A 15,967-nucleotide genomic window follows, 5' to 3' on the forward strand; every position below is an offset into this window, starting at 1 on the left:
GCAGGGCTGTGGGGCTGGCACAGGCTGGAAGCTCCTGCAGTGGTGCCAGGGACTGAGCCCCCCAGATCCACAGCTGCTCAGCGTGGCAGAGCCCTGCGCCAGCGATGAGCACACAGGATGGCAGCAGCCCGACACAACATTGCATGCAAGGCCTCTGAGGCCCCGCTACACAGCCAGTTCTCCTGCCCACTTGTTTATTTTACTTATATTTCAGTAATTTGCTGATTACTCTTTTTTTAACCAACCAGCAGTGATGAATCAGCAGCACAGGAGAGGGTGGAAGCCGGTGGCCTTGGACCGTGGCTCCGAGGTCTCAGGTTCTGGGAAGGAAGCCACAGGATCCCTCCAGAAGGGAAAAACAACCAGCAGCAGCAGCACTTCTGGCAGGCGAGGAGGGGCCAGGCAGGGCCACAGCTGTGGCTGTTTGTGTTCAGCAGCTCCAAACACATCCTGGAAAGGCCACCGATGGTCCTGAAGCCCTGCAGAAATGGCAGCCATGGCTCTGACCGGGGCACAAGATGAGACACGCAGACAGGCAGCATGTGGGATGGCTCTGACTGCCATCACTCCACCCCATGTACAGGGTGGCAGGTGCCAACGGCAGCAGGACACAGGGAGGGCACTGTGGCCCCTCCGGCAGGCAGGAGCACACTGCACAGCAGTAGCGGGGACGCTGGCAGGGAGCTGGGCTGCATGCTCCATGTGGAGCTGGGCCAGCCGTGCAGCACTGCCTCGCCCCGGGGAGAGCCCCTCGGTGCCCACGGTGCAGCCTTTGGCAGCACCTCCCAGCCCAGCTGGGCTGGGCAGAGCAGAGGCCAGCGAGCCACCAGCGAGGATGTAAGTGGCCTTGCCATGGGCTTTTGTCGGCCTCTCTGAGCCCTTGGGGAGCAGCTGGGAGCGGCTCCTGCCTGTCTCAGGAACACCCTGCCTGATCCCAAGGGTGGCATTACAGCTGAGGCCATGGGTTCAACCACAGCCTCAGCAGCCACAAAAAACAGGCATTAGCCCACAGCACTCCCACTTGTGCCCTGGAAAGTGGAGATCCCAGCACTAACAGCCAGCCCTGGAGGAAGGCTGCTCCCCGGAGAAGCGCCGGTGGCCCAGCAAGCCCTAAGCATGAGGCAGAGCGGCCGAAGTGGTGCCCGACGGGAAGCTGTCCCGGCTCACTGCCATCCCAGCACGGAGCAATCCCCCGAGAGAGCCACAGGCGCCTTCTTCAGGAGCCGCTGTTGCTGGGAAGGAGCTGAGTGGTGAAGCAATCTGGTGTGAAGAAAAAACCATTTCCTGCAGCAAGGGCTGTTTTGCTCAACGTTTTACAAAATGTGCTGATGCAACTGTCCTTCCCAGGTGGGATGTAAGTACGAGCCTGGTTGATGTGGATTAATGCCCTGCAGCTACACAAACATTGCCAGCAGTGTTTTCTTTAAAAAGAAAAAAAGGCAACAAGGAGGAACAAACAGCATGTATGACAAAATCACTGACTGTGGAAGTCTGGGGGCTTGGGTTGCAGGGAGGCTGGAGGAGTGCTGCCCTCGGCACCGTGCTCAGCGCAGGCCACCACCTATTCTGCGACACTGATGGAAGCCATCAGCTCATGAAGAAGCTATTGTGGGAGCAGAACAAGCCCACAAGGCAGGTCAGCACGGCAAACAAACTGCTGCTGGGGACTGGGCAAAGCAGCGTGGCTGAGGGGCACCAGTGACAGCAGGACCCTGACCAGAGTTGCTCCGTCGGTATGCTCTCTCCCTGCCCTGAGCAGCAGCTTGTCTGGCTGTAGCTCCTTCCAAGCACCATATCCAGGCTGGAAAGCATGGAGCTGGGAAACCTTCCATCTCTTGGGACAGCTGATCAACCAGCCTGTTAAAAATCAGCTTTGTATCCCACTCAAGTCTTATAACTTTATTCTCCAGGCACAAGCATTTGTGTTGTCTTCTTAGCCCATTCCCAAAAGGCCTTTAACCTGGTGCTCCCCCTGCTAAGGTATTTGGACTCACATCCAATGCATGCCACATCCATTTTTGGATTCTCTTAAGCCTCTTGCTGAGATTCTTCTGTGTTTTCTTTGGCCCTGAAATGATTTCAGGCACAGGAGCTGCAATGGCAGAGCATTATCAGAGAGGAGCTGTGCCTTCAGAGCAGAGCACGGGAGCTGTGCTTTGCCAGGCTTGGAAATTCCTCACTCACCCCCGCTCGGGGGCATGCGGGATATTTAAAAATAGCAGGTTACCCATCTCAGCAAAGCTCCCGCTGGTACAATCCTTTGAGCAGAGGACATGGGGTATCTCTGCAGGGTAACTGGGAAGCTTTAAGCAACTTTCCATCAGTCGAGCCAGCATCAGGAGGCTCCCAGAGGTCAGGCTGCTTTGCCCTGGAACCATCATCCACCAGGAAAATCCTTCACTTGTCTCACACAGCAGCTGACTGAAGGCAAAAAGAGGGAAACCTGCTAGTCCAACACAAATCCATCCTGTTTCCTCTACCTGGGAGGCAGCTTTTGCCAGGGGTTTCTCTGACCCACCCTGCCCGACACAAACATGGAGCTTCCCCTAAGCCCACAGGCAGAGCCAACCCCATGGCCAGTCACAGACAGCATCACACTCCTCCAGTGTGAGCTACAGTAATATGGAGAGAGGCTATTGGAGAGGGGACATCAGCCACAGGAGCTCCACGCATCCTACCGGGCTCCACTTCCCCTGCAGCAACTGCAGAGTCACACAGGATTGCTTTAAACAGGAGTAACGGGGAAAAAAAAAAACCCAATGCCTTGGTGTCTCTTGGCTTCTGGTGTGATGGTGATCGCAGCAGCAGCCGGCTGCACACAGGGACTCGGCATCCAAGTCACTGGCAGGCAGCGCTGCTGCAGCACTCCCTTCTCAGCTCACGCCAGCCTGGGGATGGGTCTCACTGATGCTGTCTTCCTGTGATGGATGAGGGCATAAACCTTTCAAGGATGTATTTAATTAGCCTGATGAAGAGCCGGAAGGTGCACTCACATAGGCTGATGGTTCAGCAGCAGCTCTGCTGCCTCCTCTGTGCATGCGGCGCCACTGGGAAGTCTCACTGGGGCCAGGACGCGCACGAGGGACCTGCAGAACCCCACAGATGAGCCCTGGGCTGAGGGAGGCTGAATGCAGCCACTGCCCACCTTGCTCTGGACCAGAAGCACCACCACCAAATGACGCACAGAGCTGATCCAGCCCACCCAGTTTGTCCTACGCCTGCCTCCTCGCATTTCTGGCAGGCTAACTCTGCACTCACAGATCATGCCAGATGAGACATTCATTGTCTGTCCTTCCGCACCTGGCACCACGTCAGCACCAGCTCTGGCCCAGCCATTCTGGTCAGTGAGACAATGCAACTGCCCACCCAGACCTGCTCTGGACAGAGCCGCACTGCGGGCTGGCTCAGTTCTAGTGGCCTCGGGACCTGGGCAAGATGTGGAGCCTTAGCGCTGCCTCACTCAGTGAGCACGTCCCTCCCATGGGGACCAAGCAGCCAGGTTCAGCCCAAACATGTCTCAGCCTCAGAAGAACATGGGCACAACACAGCTGCCTTTTTTCCAGAGAAAACCTGGATAGAGACATCCTCAGTAGAGCACCGCAACATGAGAAAACATCAGTGAAAGCATGGAGCCACTAAAGCCAGGGGTTCATTACAGACAGCACGGAGCAGGGGCCAGGGGCCTTGGCCATAAGTGACCAAGCCCAGGCTCTCCCTCTACAGCTGAACTCAGCTGGAGGGAGACGGCACTGCTGCACCCGATGGTGCTGCTGGAGAGCTGGGGCAGCAAACGTACTGCAGCACCGCCATGGTGTCGTGAGGTGCCAGCAAAGCCCCACTGCTTTCGGCGTGCTGGGAGCCCCCAGCCAGCCCAGAGCCACTCCCAGCTTGGGCGTCTAAAGCACAGGCACTGGAGGTGCAGCCAGCACAGCCGGCCCAGGCCTGCCAAAACAGGCACCTGCTGCCATCTGCAATGGGGTGCAAACCCACCCGGACAACAGATCTTGGTTAGCAAGAGAACAGGGGAAGCCAGCTATTGCTCAGCTGCAGAACTGCCATCAAAAGAGGCAGGTTTGCCTTCTGTAAGGCAAAGCAAACCTACAGCAGGCGCCATTTCCACGCTGCAGAACGAGGGGGGAAAGTACTTGACAGTCTGAAACCACGCGGCCACCCGAGCTGAACACCGTAAGGCCCCGGGCCCGCGCGGCGAAAAGCACGGTAGAAGCCCCCGCGGCTCGGGCAGGGCCGCCCGAGGACGGGCAGCCCCAGCCGGGTCCGCGGAAACACCCAAGAACCGCGCCGGGCTCCACGCCCGGCTCCGTGCCCACCGCGGGCTACAGAACGGCAGCCAGAGCGCCGGGGCTGCACGGCACCGCTCGAGGTGCGGCCGGCCGGGGGGCAGCGCCGTAGGGCCAGGACCGGGCCGGGCGCGGACTGCCGTGCTGGTCGGTACCGCACAGCCCCCGCTCCGCCCACGGCGGGACGAGACCGCGTCCGCGGGCTGGCGGGCAGAGCCGGAGCGGCCAGTCCAGGAGCCCAGCCCCAGGCCGTGCCGCCGCTGCCGCTGCCGCTTCCGCCTCCTCATCACGTGACGGGCGCAACCCGGCGCGACGCCGACGCTCAGGGCCCGGGCGCCGCTTCGTGACGCCATGACGTACGGTTACGGTGTCTTTCCGTAATCCCTCCGCGGAGAAAGTAGTCCCTGGCGGCGCGCCGAGGCCTCCGCCAGCCCGCGGGCGGCGGGCAGCGCCGCCCGGTCCCGGGAGGCGGCGGCGGCGGCCGGAGCGAGGGGCGCGTCCCCGCGGTGGCGAGCGCCCTGGGCGGGGCGGGGGCCGGGGTAAGTAGTCCCGGCGAGGGGCCCGCGCGGCCGTACCGCTGCGCGGCGCGAGGGCGGGGGGGCATGGCGGCCGCCGTGATGCCGGCTCCGGCAGAGGCGCGGCGGGGCCGCGGCAGGCCGGGTGAGGGCGCGGGCCGGCGGGCGGGCGGTGGCGGCGGCGGGCCCCCTCGCCTCGCCGCGGCGGCGGCTCCCCCCACCCCGGCGCACCGGGGCCGCCCCGCCGTGTGCGCGCGCGCGGAGGCGGCGGGGGGGACCCCGCGGCAAGATGGCGGCCGGAGGCCGGGCAGGGCCGCGGGGCATGCCGGGACCGGGGGCGCCGGGAGGCGCCGGGCCCTCCCGGGAGGGCGGCCGGGAGCGGCGGGCATGGGGCCGCAGCGGCGCCGGCCCCTCCGCGGGCGCCCCGAGGGGCGTCCCGGGCCCCCGCGCCGGGCCAGGCGGGTTGCGCGGGGCCGGGGCGCGGGCGGCGGGCAGCGGCCCTGACGGCGGCGGTCTCCTCTCCCAGGTGGAGTCTAGGTGGCCCCGGCGGGACGGGCATGGAGGAGAATGCGGTGGAGAGCAGCAGCGACGCGGCTCCGCAGGCAGCGCGGGAGGAGCCCTCCGAGAGCGGCCTGGGCGTCGGGACCTCGGAGGCCGTGTCGGCAGACAGCAGCGACGCCGCCTCGGGCCCCGGCCCGCTTTCCGGGGTGGATGACTCGGGCGTGGGCCAGAGCTCCGACAGCAGCGGGGTCTCCCTGGTAGGCGTGAGTGGGGAAAATGGGGCGGCGGGCAGCGCGGGGAAGGGAGGGCGGCTGTGTTTCTGCTTCCTGTGGGTTTCTCTAGACGCTTGTGGCAAACTGAGCTTTGGGAGCCAGCTCAGCAGACTTGAGGGGTGCCGTTAGGCTGCCGGTCGGGTGTCTGCTTGCTGGTCAGAGGAGGGGAGCTCTGTTCAGTAGCCAGAGCAGCCAGGGCCCTTGGCAATACCAAAGGATTTGCTCTGATACCTTTTCTTGTGGTTCTGCCGTGATATACTGGTATTGTTTGCATACGCTGGCTCCCCAGGGGCCTGGCCTGGCAGAGGTTTCTCAGCTGAGCTCTCTTGGCCTTTCTTTTTTTTTTTTTTTCTTTTCCCTGCCAGGAAGAGGTGTCGGAGAGTAGCTCAAGCACAGATGCCATTCCCCGGATTTACCTGCCAGATTCATCTTCTGTTGCCCAGTCCACCTTGGTCTCCAGTGTCTCCACTGTGAGCCAGTCCATCATGGTGTCAGAGTCCCCACAAGTCCTGGTTCACTCCAGCGTCATCACTGATGGAGCCACAATTGTGTCGGACTCCACTGCGTCCACTTCCTCGGACCTAGGTTCTGCCATTGACAAAATCATTGAGTCCACAATTGGACCTGACATCATCCAGAGTGAGTGTGTGCTCCCAGCTGCTTGTGCATGTGGCAGACCTGCCTGCTGTCCCCCTAGTGGCCTGTGTGCAGATGGCTCAGGGGACTGGGGAAGGGAGCTGCTGCTGTGCCAGACCTTGGACGGTGAGAGGGAAATAAGTATGTGCATACATATGCACCGTGGTCAGCAGGGGTTTCTCTTGCCTCGCTACAGTAGCTGGAGGGTTTGGTGAGGAGCTTATGGCTGCTGTGGCTGCCGGACAGCCCTCCCTCTGCCCAGCTGTTCCTTCAGCCACGGTGCCAGCAGCCCAGGGCAGGCTCTGGCTGTGGAGCCAGACCTTCCTCAGCCCTTCCTGCTTGTGTTTGAACCTGGGAGAGCCCTAGTTAGCCCCAGTGCCTCTACAGCCCCTGTGCCTGGCAGTTATCACTCTGCTTTCCTCTTCCTCCTAGGCTGCATCGCTGTGACCAGTGCAGAGGATGGCGGGGCAGAGACTACGCAGTACCTCATTCTACAAGGCCCGGATGATGGTAAGGGCACACCCTGAGGCATCCGGCAGTGACTGTGTCTCTGCCTCTGAGCCTGTTCCACCAGAGCGGAGCCTGGGGTGGGTATCCCGGCTACATTGGCAGCAGTGCCTGCGCCAGAGTCCTTGTGTCACTGCTGACTGTCGGGACCTTGTTACTGAGCTCGTGTTCAGGCCTGTGCCCTAGGTGTGAGTGTAGCCTTGGATGCAGGTGAGGGTCTGCTCCTTGGCTGAGCTGGTTTTGGTGTTTCAGGTGCTCCCATGGTGTCCCAGATGGCCACTTCTGCTTTGGCCAATAGCTTGATGATAGAAGCTGTTGCTGATGGACCTACCTCCACGTGCCTTGACCAGCCCGGACCTTCAGACCCTTCTGAGCAGTTGGAAGTGCTGGAGCTACCCACACGGCCAGATCAGGCCCGAGAGGTGGATGGTGGGGAGGAGCTGGACCAGCCAGACATGGAAACCCTGGAAGAGATGATGGAGGTGGTTGTGGTGCAGCAGTTCAAGTGCAAGATGTGTCAGTACAAGAATGTCTCCAAGAAGACGCTAATTAACCACATGAAAGAGCGGCACTTCCAACCAGGTGTGCGCTAAGGGCTGAGGAAGAATTATCTTATTGCAGACGGGCTCTACTCTCTCCGGGGTAGAAACAAGGGGAGAAGTACAAGTGTAAGGACCTGTTCTGCCATGCAGTCTGGTAAAGAGTTTTTTGTTCTGTTCTCTGTGGCAGTGGGTTCAGCTCTGGCTTTGAAGAAAGGACGTCCACGGAAGGGGGGATCCGCTCCAAAGACTGCGGAGGAGGAGGTCCCAGAAGAAGAAGAAGATGACGATATCATGGATGCTGGTGCTATTGATGACCCTGAAGGTAGGTAGAACTCATCTTCACCGCATCTTGCATAGCTTAGTTTTTCCGCAGTCTCTGTCTGACGTTTTGGGCCACTTACCTTCAGAGGACAGTGACTATAACCCAGCTGAGGATGAGCCTCGTGGGCGACAGCCCAAGTACAGCCGCACTGTCCCCACATCCAGTGAGGAGAGGCCACGTCGACGCCCAGGGAGACCCCGCAAGTTTCCTCGTCTGGAGGACATGCCCCAGGATGTGCCTGAAGGTGGGGGAAGCGAGGGGCAGCAGGCCTGTGCTGGGCCAGAGCAGGGAGCAGTACACAAGCTCTCAGCAGCCTGCAGGGAGGGTGTGTGATGGAGGTGTGCTGCTTTCTGTTGAGCAGGAGGGGAGGTGGAGCCCTTAGTGACATCCCAAAGCACACCGAGCCGTGAGCTGCAGAACTCTGAAGCAGCCAGTTCCTCGTGCCTGGAGAACGGGACCAGTGAGAGCCTGGCAGAGCCCAGCATCAGCCAGTCTGACTCCAAGAACAAGGACTCTTCCTCTAACACCGGCCCCGAGGAGGCAGATGTCATCCCCAGGAGGCGAGGGCGGCCCTCCCGCCGCTTCCTGGGCAAGAAATACCGCAAGTACATGGGGCGCAGGTGAGGGGTGTGTGCTGAGCCGGTGCTGGGCCCTCTGGCCTGTGCCCAGGGCCGGTCCAGCCCCTGTTTGCCACCACAGCTCTGAGCCCTAGTCCCATTTCCACAGGTACTACTACAAGTCACCCAAGCCCCTGATGAGGCCCTACCTGTGTCGGATTTGTGGCTCACGTTTCCTCACGCATGATGATCTGCGTTTCCATGTCAACTCACACGAAGCCAATGACCCGCAGCTCTTCAAGTGTCTCCAGTGCAACTACCGCTCCCGGCGCTGGTCCTCCCTCAAGGTGAGCGCCGTCTGTCCTGCTCCTGTACACGTGAGCGTGGCTGGTAGGCCCAGGTCTCACGGCCCCTGCTCTCCTTCTTGCAGGAACATATGTTCAACCATGTGGGCAGCAAGCCCTACAAGTGTGAGGAGTGTAATTACACCAGTGTGTACAAGAAGGATGTCATCCGGCACTCCACAGTGCACAGCCGGGACAGGTGAGGGAAGTGCAGTCCTAGAGACTGTCCTGCAGCCTGACTGGATGGCACCAACACTGTTCCTCCTGCCCTGGGAGGGCAGCCATGGCTGCTTTTCCCCTGACCTCTGGCCCTTTCCAAAGTGGCTAGTTTTGGTGTCTTGGGTACAAGGGAGCTTGGACTTGGGATGTGGGTAACACAAGGGGGTTTTCTTTCTTTTTCAGGAAAAAGAGAGCTGATCCGGTGAGTTTATGTACCCTGTTGGCTTATCTCTCAGCACTGTTGTATGGGAAGAGGCATGTCTGGGTCTTCCACAAATTCTTGGTGCCTCGTTGAAGGCAGTGTTTCTGGATCCCCTGAGGAAAGTCAGCCCAGGTCCTGCAATGGGGAGAGGGTAAGGAAACTGGTGAGCCCCTCCCAGGTGAGCTTATCTTTGTGCGTGCTCTTCCTCCAGCCCCCAAAGCTGAACTCCTTCCCATGCCCTGTATGCAACCGTATCTACCCCATGCAGAAGAGGCTTACCCAGCACATGAAGACACACAGCACAGAGAAACCACACATGTGTGATAAGGTGAGGGTGGGGTACAGCCTGGGGAAGCGGCTGGCAGCGAGTGAGGCTGGATGGGAGGTAAGTGCTGCTTTACTTGGTTTTGCTGCAGTGTGGAAAGTCCTTTAAGAAGCGCTACACCTTCAAGATGCACCTGCTGACACACATCCAGGCCATTGCCAACCGCAGGTAGGAGCCTGGCAACAGCCTGCAGCATGCCCTGGTAGAGCCTGTGTCCCGGCTCCCCCTTAGAGGGGAGGACAGAAGGTCCCTGCTGCCCGTGTGACAGGTGGTTTTGTCCTGGCAGGTTCAAGTGCGAGTTCTGTGACTACATCTGTGAGGACAAGAAGGTCCTGCTGAACCACCAGCTGTCACACATGAACGACAAGCCCTACAAGTGTAGCTTCTGCAAGTACTCCACCTTCCGGGAGGACTTCCTGGTCTCACACATGGCTGTCAAGCACACGGGTGAGGGGAGCTGGCTGCCTGCCTTGCCCCATGCCCCAACATCCTACAGCCCCGTTTCTCCAGGAGGTGGTCAGAGCCTGTCTGCTCTCCCTGCCGTCCCTTGGGTGCCTCCTGCTTGACTCCTGTGTCCCGCAGGAGGGAAGCCATTTGCTTGTGAGTTCTGTCACTTCACCACCAAGCACAAGAAGAACCTGCGCCTCCACGTGCACTGCCGCCATGCCGACTCCTTTGAGGAGTGGGCACAGAGGCACCCTGAGGAGCCACCCTGCCGCCGCCGCCCCTTCTTCACACTGCAGCAGATTGAGGAGCTGAAGCAGCAGCACAGCCAGGTGCAGGCCTCGGCTGAGCCAGAGGCCACCCCACCGGTGAGTGCTGTAGCCCCTGCCCCAGCTCCTGGCACTTGATGGCCCCAGCCGTGCTGTCAGCTCTCTCTCTCACACAGGGGCATCTTGGCACTGTCACCTACCATGCGGTCCAGGCCGTCCTGGACACGGAGCCCCCCATCCTCTCGCAGGATTCCCTGGGAGGAGCCACCGTCATTTATGAACGAGGTGAGTGAGCTCCCAAGGAAAGATGTGGGGATGTGGAGGAGGTGGGTGAGTGCATGCCTGACCTTCCCCTTCTGACCCTGACAGGTGTGGCTGGATCAGCAGAACTGGCCACGCAGACTGCCCTGGATCTCCTGCTGAACATGAGCACTCAGAGAGAGCTGGCCGCAGGCTCACTGCAGGTGAGGAGGGTTGAGGGGCTGGCAGTGCCTGGCAGGGGGAGGCTGCCCAGCCCTCCACAGTGCCCAGCCCTGTTCCGCTTCAGGCGGAGTCTTGCAGAGCCTTGCCTTCCTCTGGCTGAGCCACTGTCCCTGCTGCAGGTGGCAGTGGTGAAGCCAGATGATTCAGGAGAGGTTCGGGGCACCTGTGAGCCGCAGGCACAGGAGGAGGGGGCAGAGATGGACTCTAAGGAGCAGCAGCAGCAGCAGAAATTGGTGACGCTGCACATGGCAGAGCCTGGGGAGACGCTGGTGCAGGAGGCTTACGAGGAGGCAACCCTGGGTGGCTCGGAGTTGCAGCAGATCACTATCCCCTTTGGCGGGACAACAGAGTACAGTATCATCACACCCATCAGTGAGGAGATTCAGGCTCCAGGCACGCTGTACAGGTCAGCCATGTGGAAGGAGTGGGGAGACGGAGGCACTTCCGATCTCAAATGAGGAGTCTTTAGTGATGAGGAGGACAAGACAGATCCTCTCTGATCCTGTCCTCTCCAGCAGTGAGGAGGAGAGTCCTGCGGAGGCTTCCCACACGGTTGTGCTGAATGAAGCTGTGATGACAGAAGTTGCTCCGAAAGACCAAAACAATCACTATGTCATGTCATCTGGCATTCCGGGGAGCCAGTTCCATCACATTGAGGTAAGGAGCTGAACTTTTTCCCCCGTCTCGGGCAGCAGTGTGAGCAGGTGTGACTGGGTGTTTCTCTCTCAGCCCCTCAGCGGGGATGCTGCCTTTCCCTTGCCTGCGGAAGGCCAGGAGGCACAGCCCACCGGCATCAAATGGCCCCTGGTGCAGTGTGTCACCAGGCAGCTCCAGAAGGACTCATCTTTATCCCCAGCCTCCGAGGGGCAGGAAATCTCATCCCCAAAGGTCAAGTGGCCTGTGCTCCAAGGCATGGCCAAGAAGCTCTCATGCAAGGTTTCCACAGCCAAGAAGCTCTCGTGCAAGATTTCCACAGCCAAAAAGTTTTCATGCAAGATTTGCACAGCCCTGTTCACAGGGAGAGCAGAAATGGAGCGTCACAAGAGAGCCCACATTGGGCCCAGCACCTTCAAGTGTCCCGACTGTCCATTCACTGCAGCCCTCTGGCCAGAGGTTCGGGTAGGTTTCCTGGCACAGAGAAGCCCGGGAAACGAGGTTTGGGGAAGTGGGGGCTTTTTGACCCTGTGCTTGTCCTTCTGTCCCCAGAGCCACATGGTCCAACATGCCAGCCTTCGGCCACACAAGTGCGCCCACTGCAGCTTTGCCTCCAAGAACAAGAAGGACTTGCGCAGGCACATGCTGACACACACCAATGAGAAGCCCTTTTCCTGCCCCATCTGTGGGCAGAGGTGAGTGAAGTCTGCTAGGTTGCTGCTGCTTTGAGAGATCCTGTAGAGGTCTCTGTCATGGTTTAGCCCCAGCCAGTAACTAAGTACCATGCAGCCACTTGCTCACTCCCCCCTCACCCAGACAGATGGGGAGGAGAATCAGAAAGGAATGTAAAACTTGAGGGTTGAGATAAGAACAATTTAATAATTGAAATAAAACAAAAAGAAAAATTAAAATAACTGTTATAATGAAAAGGAGGGAGAAGGGGAGAGGAGTGAAATCCAAAGGGAAGGGAGAAAAGAAAACCAGCAACGCACAATACAACTGCTCACCACCCACTGACCGATGCCCAGCCAGTCCCTGAGCAGTGACTGGCAGCCCCGTCCAACCATCCCACCCCCCGCGTTTATATACCGAGCGTGGCATCCCATGGTGCAGAATACCTCTGGCTAGTTCAGGTCAGCTGTCCTGGCTGTGTCCCCTCCCAATTTCTTGTGCCCTCCCCCAGCCCTCCCGCTGGGAGGGAAACTAAAAAGCCCTTGACTTAGTATAAACACTACCCAGCAACAATGAAAAACACCAGTGTGCTGTCAGCTTTTTTCTCACACCAAATCCAAAACACAGCACTGCACCGGCTACTAAGAAGAAAATTAACTGTCCCAGTGGAAACCAGGACACTCTCCAAGGCTCAAGAGGAGATAGGATACTGGCAAAGAGCTGGCTGCCCCAACCCTGCCCCTGGGAGTGGCCCTCTGTTAGAGGGAACCCTGCCCTTGAGAATGGTTCGTGCTGCAGGTGGACCCAGCTTTGTCCCCAGGGAACTTCTGCAGGAGGAGGTTCAGTACTTCGGTGCTGATGGAGACATCCTGGGAGCTGGGATAGGCTGTGCTGTAGGATGTATCTGTGGCATGGGTCTCTGCACAGAGACCCTCTGCTGCCCGCAGCAAACTACACCTCTTGCCCTTCCTCCCATAGGTTCAACCGTAATGGGCACCTCAAGTTCCACATGCAGCGTTTGCACAGCTCAGAGGGGAAGAGGCCAGGGGTGCCCGCGGCTGCTGCCCAGCAGACCATCATACTGAACAGCGACGAGGACACACTGGCCACCCTGCAGAGTAAGTTGTGTACCTGCGAGCAGGGCTGACCTGCAGGTTTTTTGTGGCCAGAGCCCCATGCAGGGTTTCACCCAGCCTGCGGGCCACGCAGGACTGAGAAGGGTCAAGGCCAGGAGGTTCCTGGTTAGGATTGCCAGCAGCAGCAGAGCTTGGTGGGTGCAGAGACAAGGGGGCTGGGCAAAAGAAGCATTCCTGGTGAGGCACTGACTTGTGGTTCTGTGCAGAACTAGGGAGCGGTCCCATGTTTCCACCAAGTAGCTCTCAATAGATCAGTGCATTGTGGGAGCAGTGGTGCTGTGAGCAGCTCATGGCTGAAACGGGAAGTGGAGTTCATGGTCTGATGTGGAGGTTGTGTTTTGCCTGCAGTGACCTCTAGTTTCCTTCATGTTGGGGGAGTTTGGTTTGGCTTCTGACCTTCTGTGAGCAGAGCTGAGACTGACCGGTGCTCCTCACTGTGGCAGGGGCTGGCCAGCAGCCCCAGCAGTGTCTGCACTGGCTTTTTCTGCATTCCAGCGGCTTTGCAGTCTGGCCAGGCGGTGCTGGCTCCCGAGCGGCTGCAGCAGGCTCTAGGGCAGGAACACATCATTGTCGCACAGGAGCAGAGCATCACGAGTCAGGTGAGTCAGGCCCATCGGTGTCATCCTCCCGCCCTGTGCGGCTGCTCCCCGTGAGCTATGTCGGTTCCCTCCTCGGAGGGCTTGCAGACAGGCATACCCCTGCTGATGGTTCTGGGCTTTTGCTGACCCGCAGGAAGAGGCTGCATACATCCAGGAGATCACAACTGCTGACGGACAGACAGTACAGCACTTGGTGACCTCTGACAACCAGGTGAGTGGGGGCACATCCCAGGAACTGAAAGATCCTGTGCAGCTGGAGCAGGGAGAGCTAGGAGCAGTGGGGAGGAACGCGGTGGAAACAGACACAGGAGACAGACAAGAACGAGCCCTGTTGTGATGTTGGAGGGCAGGGTGGGCAGTGGTAGCCTTTTTGGGGTCTGAATCCCTGTGTTTGCAGGTTCAGTACATTATTGCCCAGGATGGCGTGCAGCACTTGCTTCCCCACGAGTATGTTGTTGTCCCAGAGGGACATCACATCCAGGTGAGCTGCAGTCTGTCTGCCCCCCCTTTGCATGGTGGACGGGGCTCAGGAGGGTGCCGTGTGTGGAGCTGGGCCACATCCTGCTCCCTGTGGCTTACTGGGCTTGAGTCATAGCTTGCTTTGGGGACAGGGATGCCTGCTAGCCCTAACAGAGCCCCACTGTGGTTCTTGTCCCCAGGTACAGGATGGTCAGATCACGCACATCCAGTATGAGCAGGGCAGCCAGTTCCTCCAGGAACCGCAGGTAAGGGGGCAGGCAGGCATGGTGGTTGGAGCTGAGGGGTCTGCTCAGAGCCCGTATCGGAGCCAGAGAGGGAGGGATGTGAAATAGAAGGTGCCTCAGTGACTCGGTGCAGCAGCTGTGGCTGGAGCAGCGCTGCAGGAAGGGACCCTGCCCCTCCTGGACTCTCCTGTTCTCTCCCCCCTGCAGTTCCAGTACATGCCTGTCTCACCTGAGCAGCAGCTTGTCACCCAGGCGCAGCTGGAAGCAGCTGCACACTCGGCTGTCTCAGGTAGGACCAGTGTCCCGGGGCCGAGCGCTGGCGTAGCTCTGGCAGTCCCGTCTCCCTCGGGTGCTGGGTGCCGGTCCTGCCGGGCAGTTTGTGGTGCCTGTTGGCAGCCGCTGGACGCCGTGGTCTCGGCCCCGCTCTGCCTGCAGACGCTGATGGTTTGCTGCAGCTGGCTGAGGAGGGCAGGGAAGGCTGGAGGGGATGAGGCTGGATCGCTGCTTTGCTGCCTGCATCCCTGTAATTCTGGGAAGCAGCCTGCCGTGGTGGCCGAGGGGAGACCTTTACTAGTCCCAGTGTGTCAGTTCTGGAACAGCACCAGTTCCCTTCCCTTGGAGAGGAGGTGCTGTGCTGGGAGAACAGCAGCTTCCACAGGGTGGAGACACCCTGCTGCATGTTTGCAGAGCTAACCAGAGCCTGGCTCCCTGCTGGAGCCCTGCCTGAGTGTAGTGGCCCTTCACTCACCTTGCATGCTTGCCCCTTCCCTGGAGGCAGGTGGTGAATGCAGAGGGGGGGCCCTGGGCCACCACCGGCTGTCCCCTGCCCTTGGACAGGGGGAGGCACTGACCCCCTCTCCTCTGCAGCGGTGGCTGATGCTGCGATGGCCCAGGCGCAGGGTGTGTTCACCGCTGAGGCAACAGCTGAGATCGAGGAGCTGCAGGAGGGGATCCACTACGATGTCATCACGCTGACGGACTAGCACTGGGGCCAGGCCCGGCTAGCGCTGGGACACCCATGCTGAGCAGGACAGCTGCACCAGGCGGGAGCTTCCTCAGCCAGCAGTTGCCTTATTGCTTCACGGCGACAGGGGATGTGCCTGAGCATGCCGCGGCAGGGGCACACTGCTGCTCGCCCTGCGCTGCAGGGGTTCTGCACATCCTTCCCAGTACAGGCAGCTGTCTCCAGCGGAGACTGCTCTGCAGCCGAGGCAGGCTGCGCAGTGTCAGCGCTCTCGTGTGGACGCTATCTTTGCCTGTTGCACTTGATGATGGTCTAAAATCCCTTTTCCTGAATCATGTCTGTGTGGGCCAAACTCGGCTCGGTGTCTGCCTGGCACATGTGGATCCTGGGAGAGAGCCATGGGGCTGAGCCCAGCTGCGTGGTACGGTGTGAGGTGAGGTGTTTGCAGCTGCAGCTGCATGCTCGCTGCTCGGCAGGTGTGGGGAGTGAGGGCAGCGATCCCTCCCGTGGCTTCTTCAGCCTGCGGGCAGGCAGCACTAGGGCTTTGGACTGGAGAAACCCAGAGTAGGAAGAGGCACAGGTGGAAGATGCTCTATTTTTCTTCTGAAGAGGGATGGACTCTGGAGTTTGTTCGTAGGTGGTTGCGGGAGGGGTTCAATTCTGACATTCTCAAGCTTTGACTATGCTTATGAATAAAAAGGGATTGAAACCCGCGTGTGTGCCTGCCTGGAGGGTCGGGGGTCACCTGGCCTGTGGGGACAGTCAGGCCTGCCTTCCTCCTGCCGCCTCTGGCTTGTTCCTC

The 15,967-nt window shown here is 59.7% G+C and overlaps 2 protein-coding genes across 7 annotated transcripts; one reads left to right on the top strand and one right to left on the bottom strand.

The window, feature by feature from the left end:
* Window positions 1–1,884: 1,884 nt before the first annotated feature.
* On the bottom strand, window positions 1,885–3,283 carry LOC114012839 (uncharacterized). The gene is made up of 3 exons (XM_055814039.1): window positions 2,994–3,283; window positions 2,228–2,421; window positions 1,885–2,092 (listed from the first exon to the last, which is right to left on the bottom strand). The coding sequence occupies exons 1-3, from the start codon at window positions 3,281–3,283 to the stop codon at window positions 1,956–1,958; spliced, it is 621 nt and encodes a 206-aa protein (XP_055670014.1). The 3' UTR covers window positions 1,885–1,955.
* A 1,565-nt stretch (window positions 3,284–4,848) lies between these two features.
* On the top strand, window positions 4,849–15,876 carry ZNF335 (zinc finger protein 335). 6 transcript variants are annotated; one of them, XM_055814033.1, is made up of 28 exons: window positions 4,849–4,958; window positions 5,340–5,571; window positions 5,952–6,225; window positions 6,655–6,732; window positions 6,982–7,311; window positions 7,459–7,593; window positions 7,679–7,837; window positions 7,955–8,213; window positions 8,320–8,497; window positions 8,581–8,693; window positions 8,897–8,915; window positions 9,127–9,243; window positions 9,332–9,408; window positions 9,527–9,687; window positions 9,823–10,052; window positions 10,130–10,238; window positions 10,323–10,417; window positions 10,556–10,842; window positions 10,952–11,093; window positions 11,166–11,555; window positions 11,643–11,785; window positions 12,741–12,880; window positions 13,394–13,497; window positions 13,631–13,708; window positions 13,895–13,978; window positions 14,157–14,222; window positions 14,409–14,490; window positions 15,069–15,876. In XM_055814033.1, the coding sequence occupies exons 2-28, from the start codon at window positions 5,371–5,373 to the stop codon at window positions 15,182–15,184; spliced, it is 4,167 nt and encodes a 1,388-aa protein (XP_055670008.1). In that variant the 5' UTR covers window positions 4,849–4,958; window positions 5,340–5,370; the 3' UTR covers window positions 15,185–15,876. The 6 variants fall into 6 exon arrangements, 5 of the variants coding, with proteins under 5 accessions (XP_055670008.1, XP_055670009.1, XP_055670012.1 ...); XM_055814034.1 differs by having other exon boundaries at window positions 10,955–11,093; XM_055814037.1 differs by having other exon boundaries at window positions 7,955–8,198.
* The last annotated feature ends 91 nt before the right edge of the window (window positions 15,877–15,967 follow it).

This window comes from Falco peregrinus, chromosome 9 (assembly GCF_023634155.1).
Source record: "Falco peregrinus isolate bFalPer1 chromosome 9, bFalPer1.pri, whole genome shotgun sequence".
Lineage (NCBI taxonomy): Eukaryota > Metazoa > Chordata > Aves > Falconiformes > Falconidae > Falco > Falco peregrinus.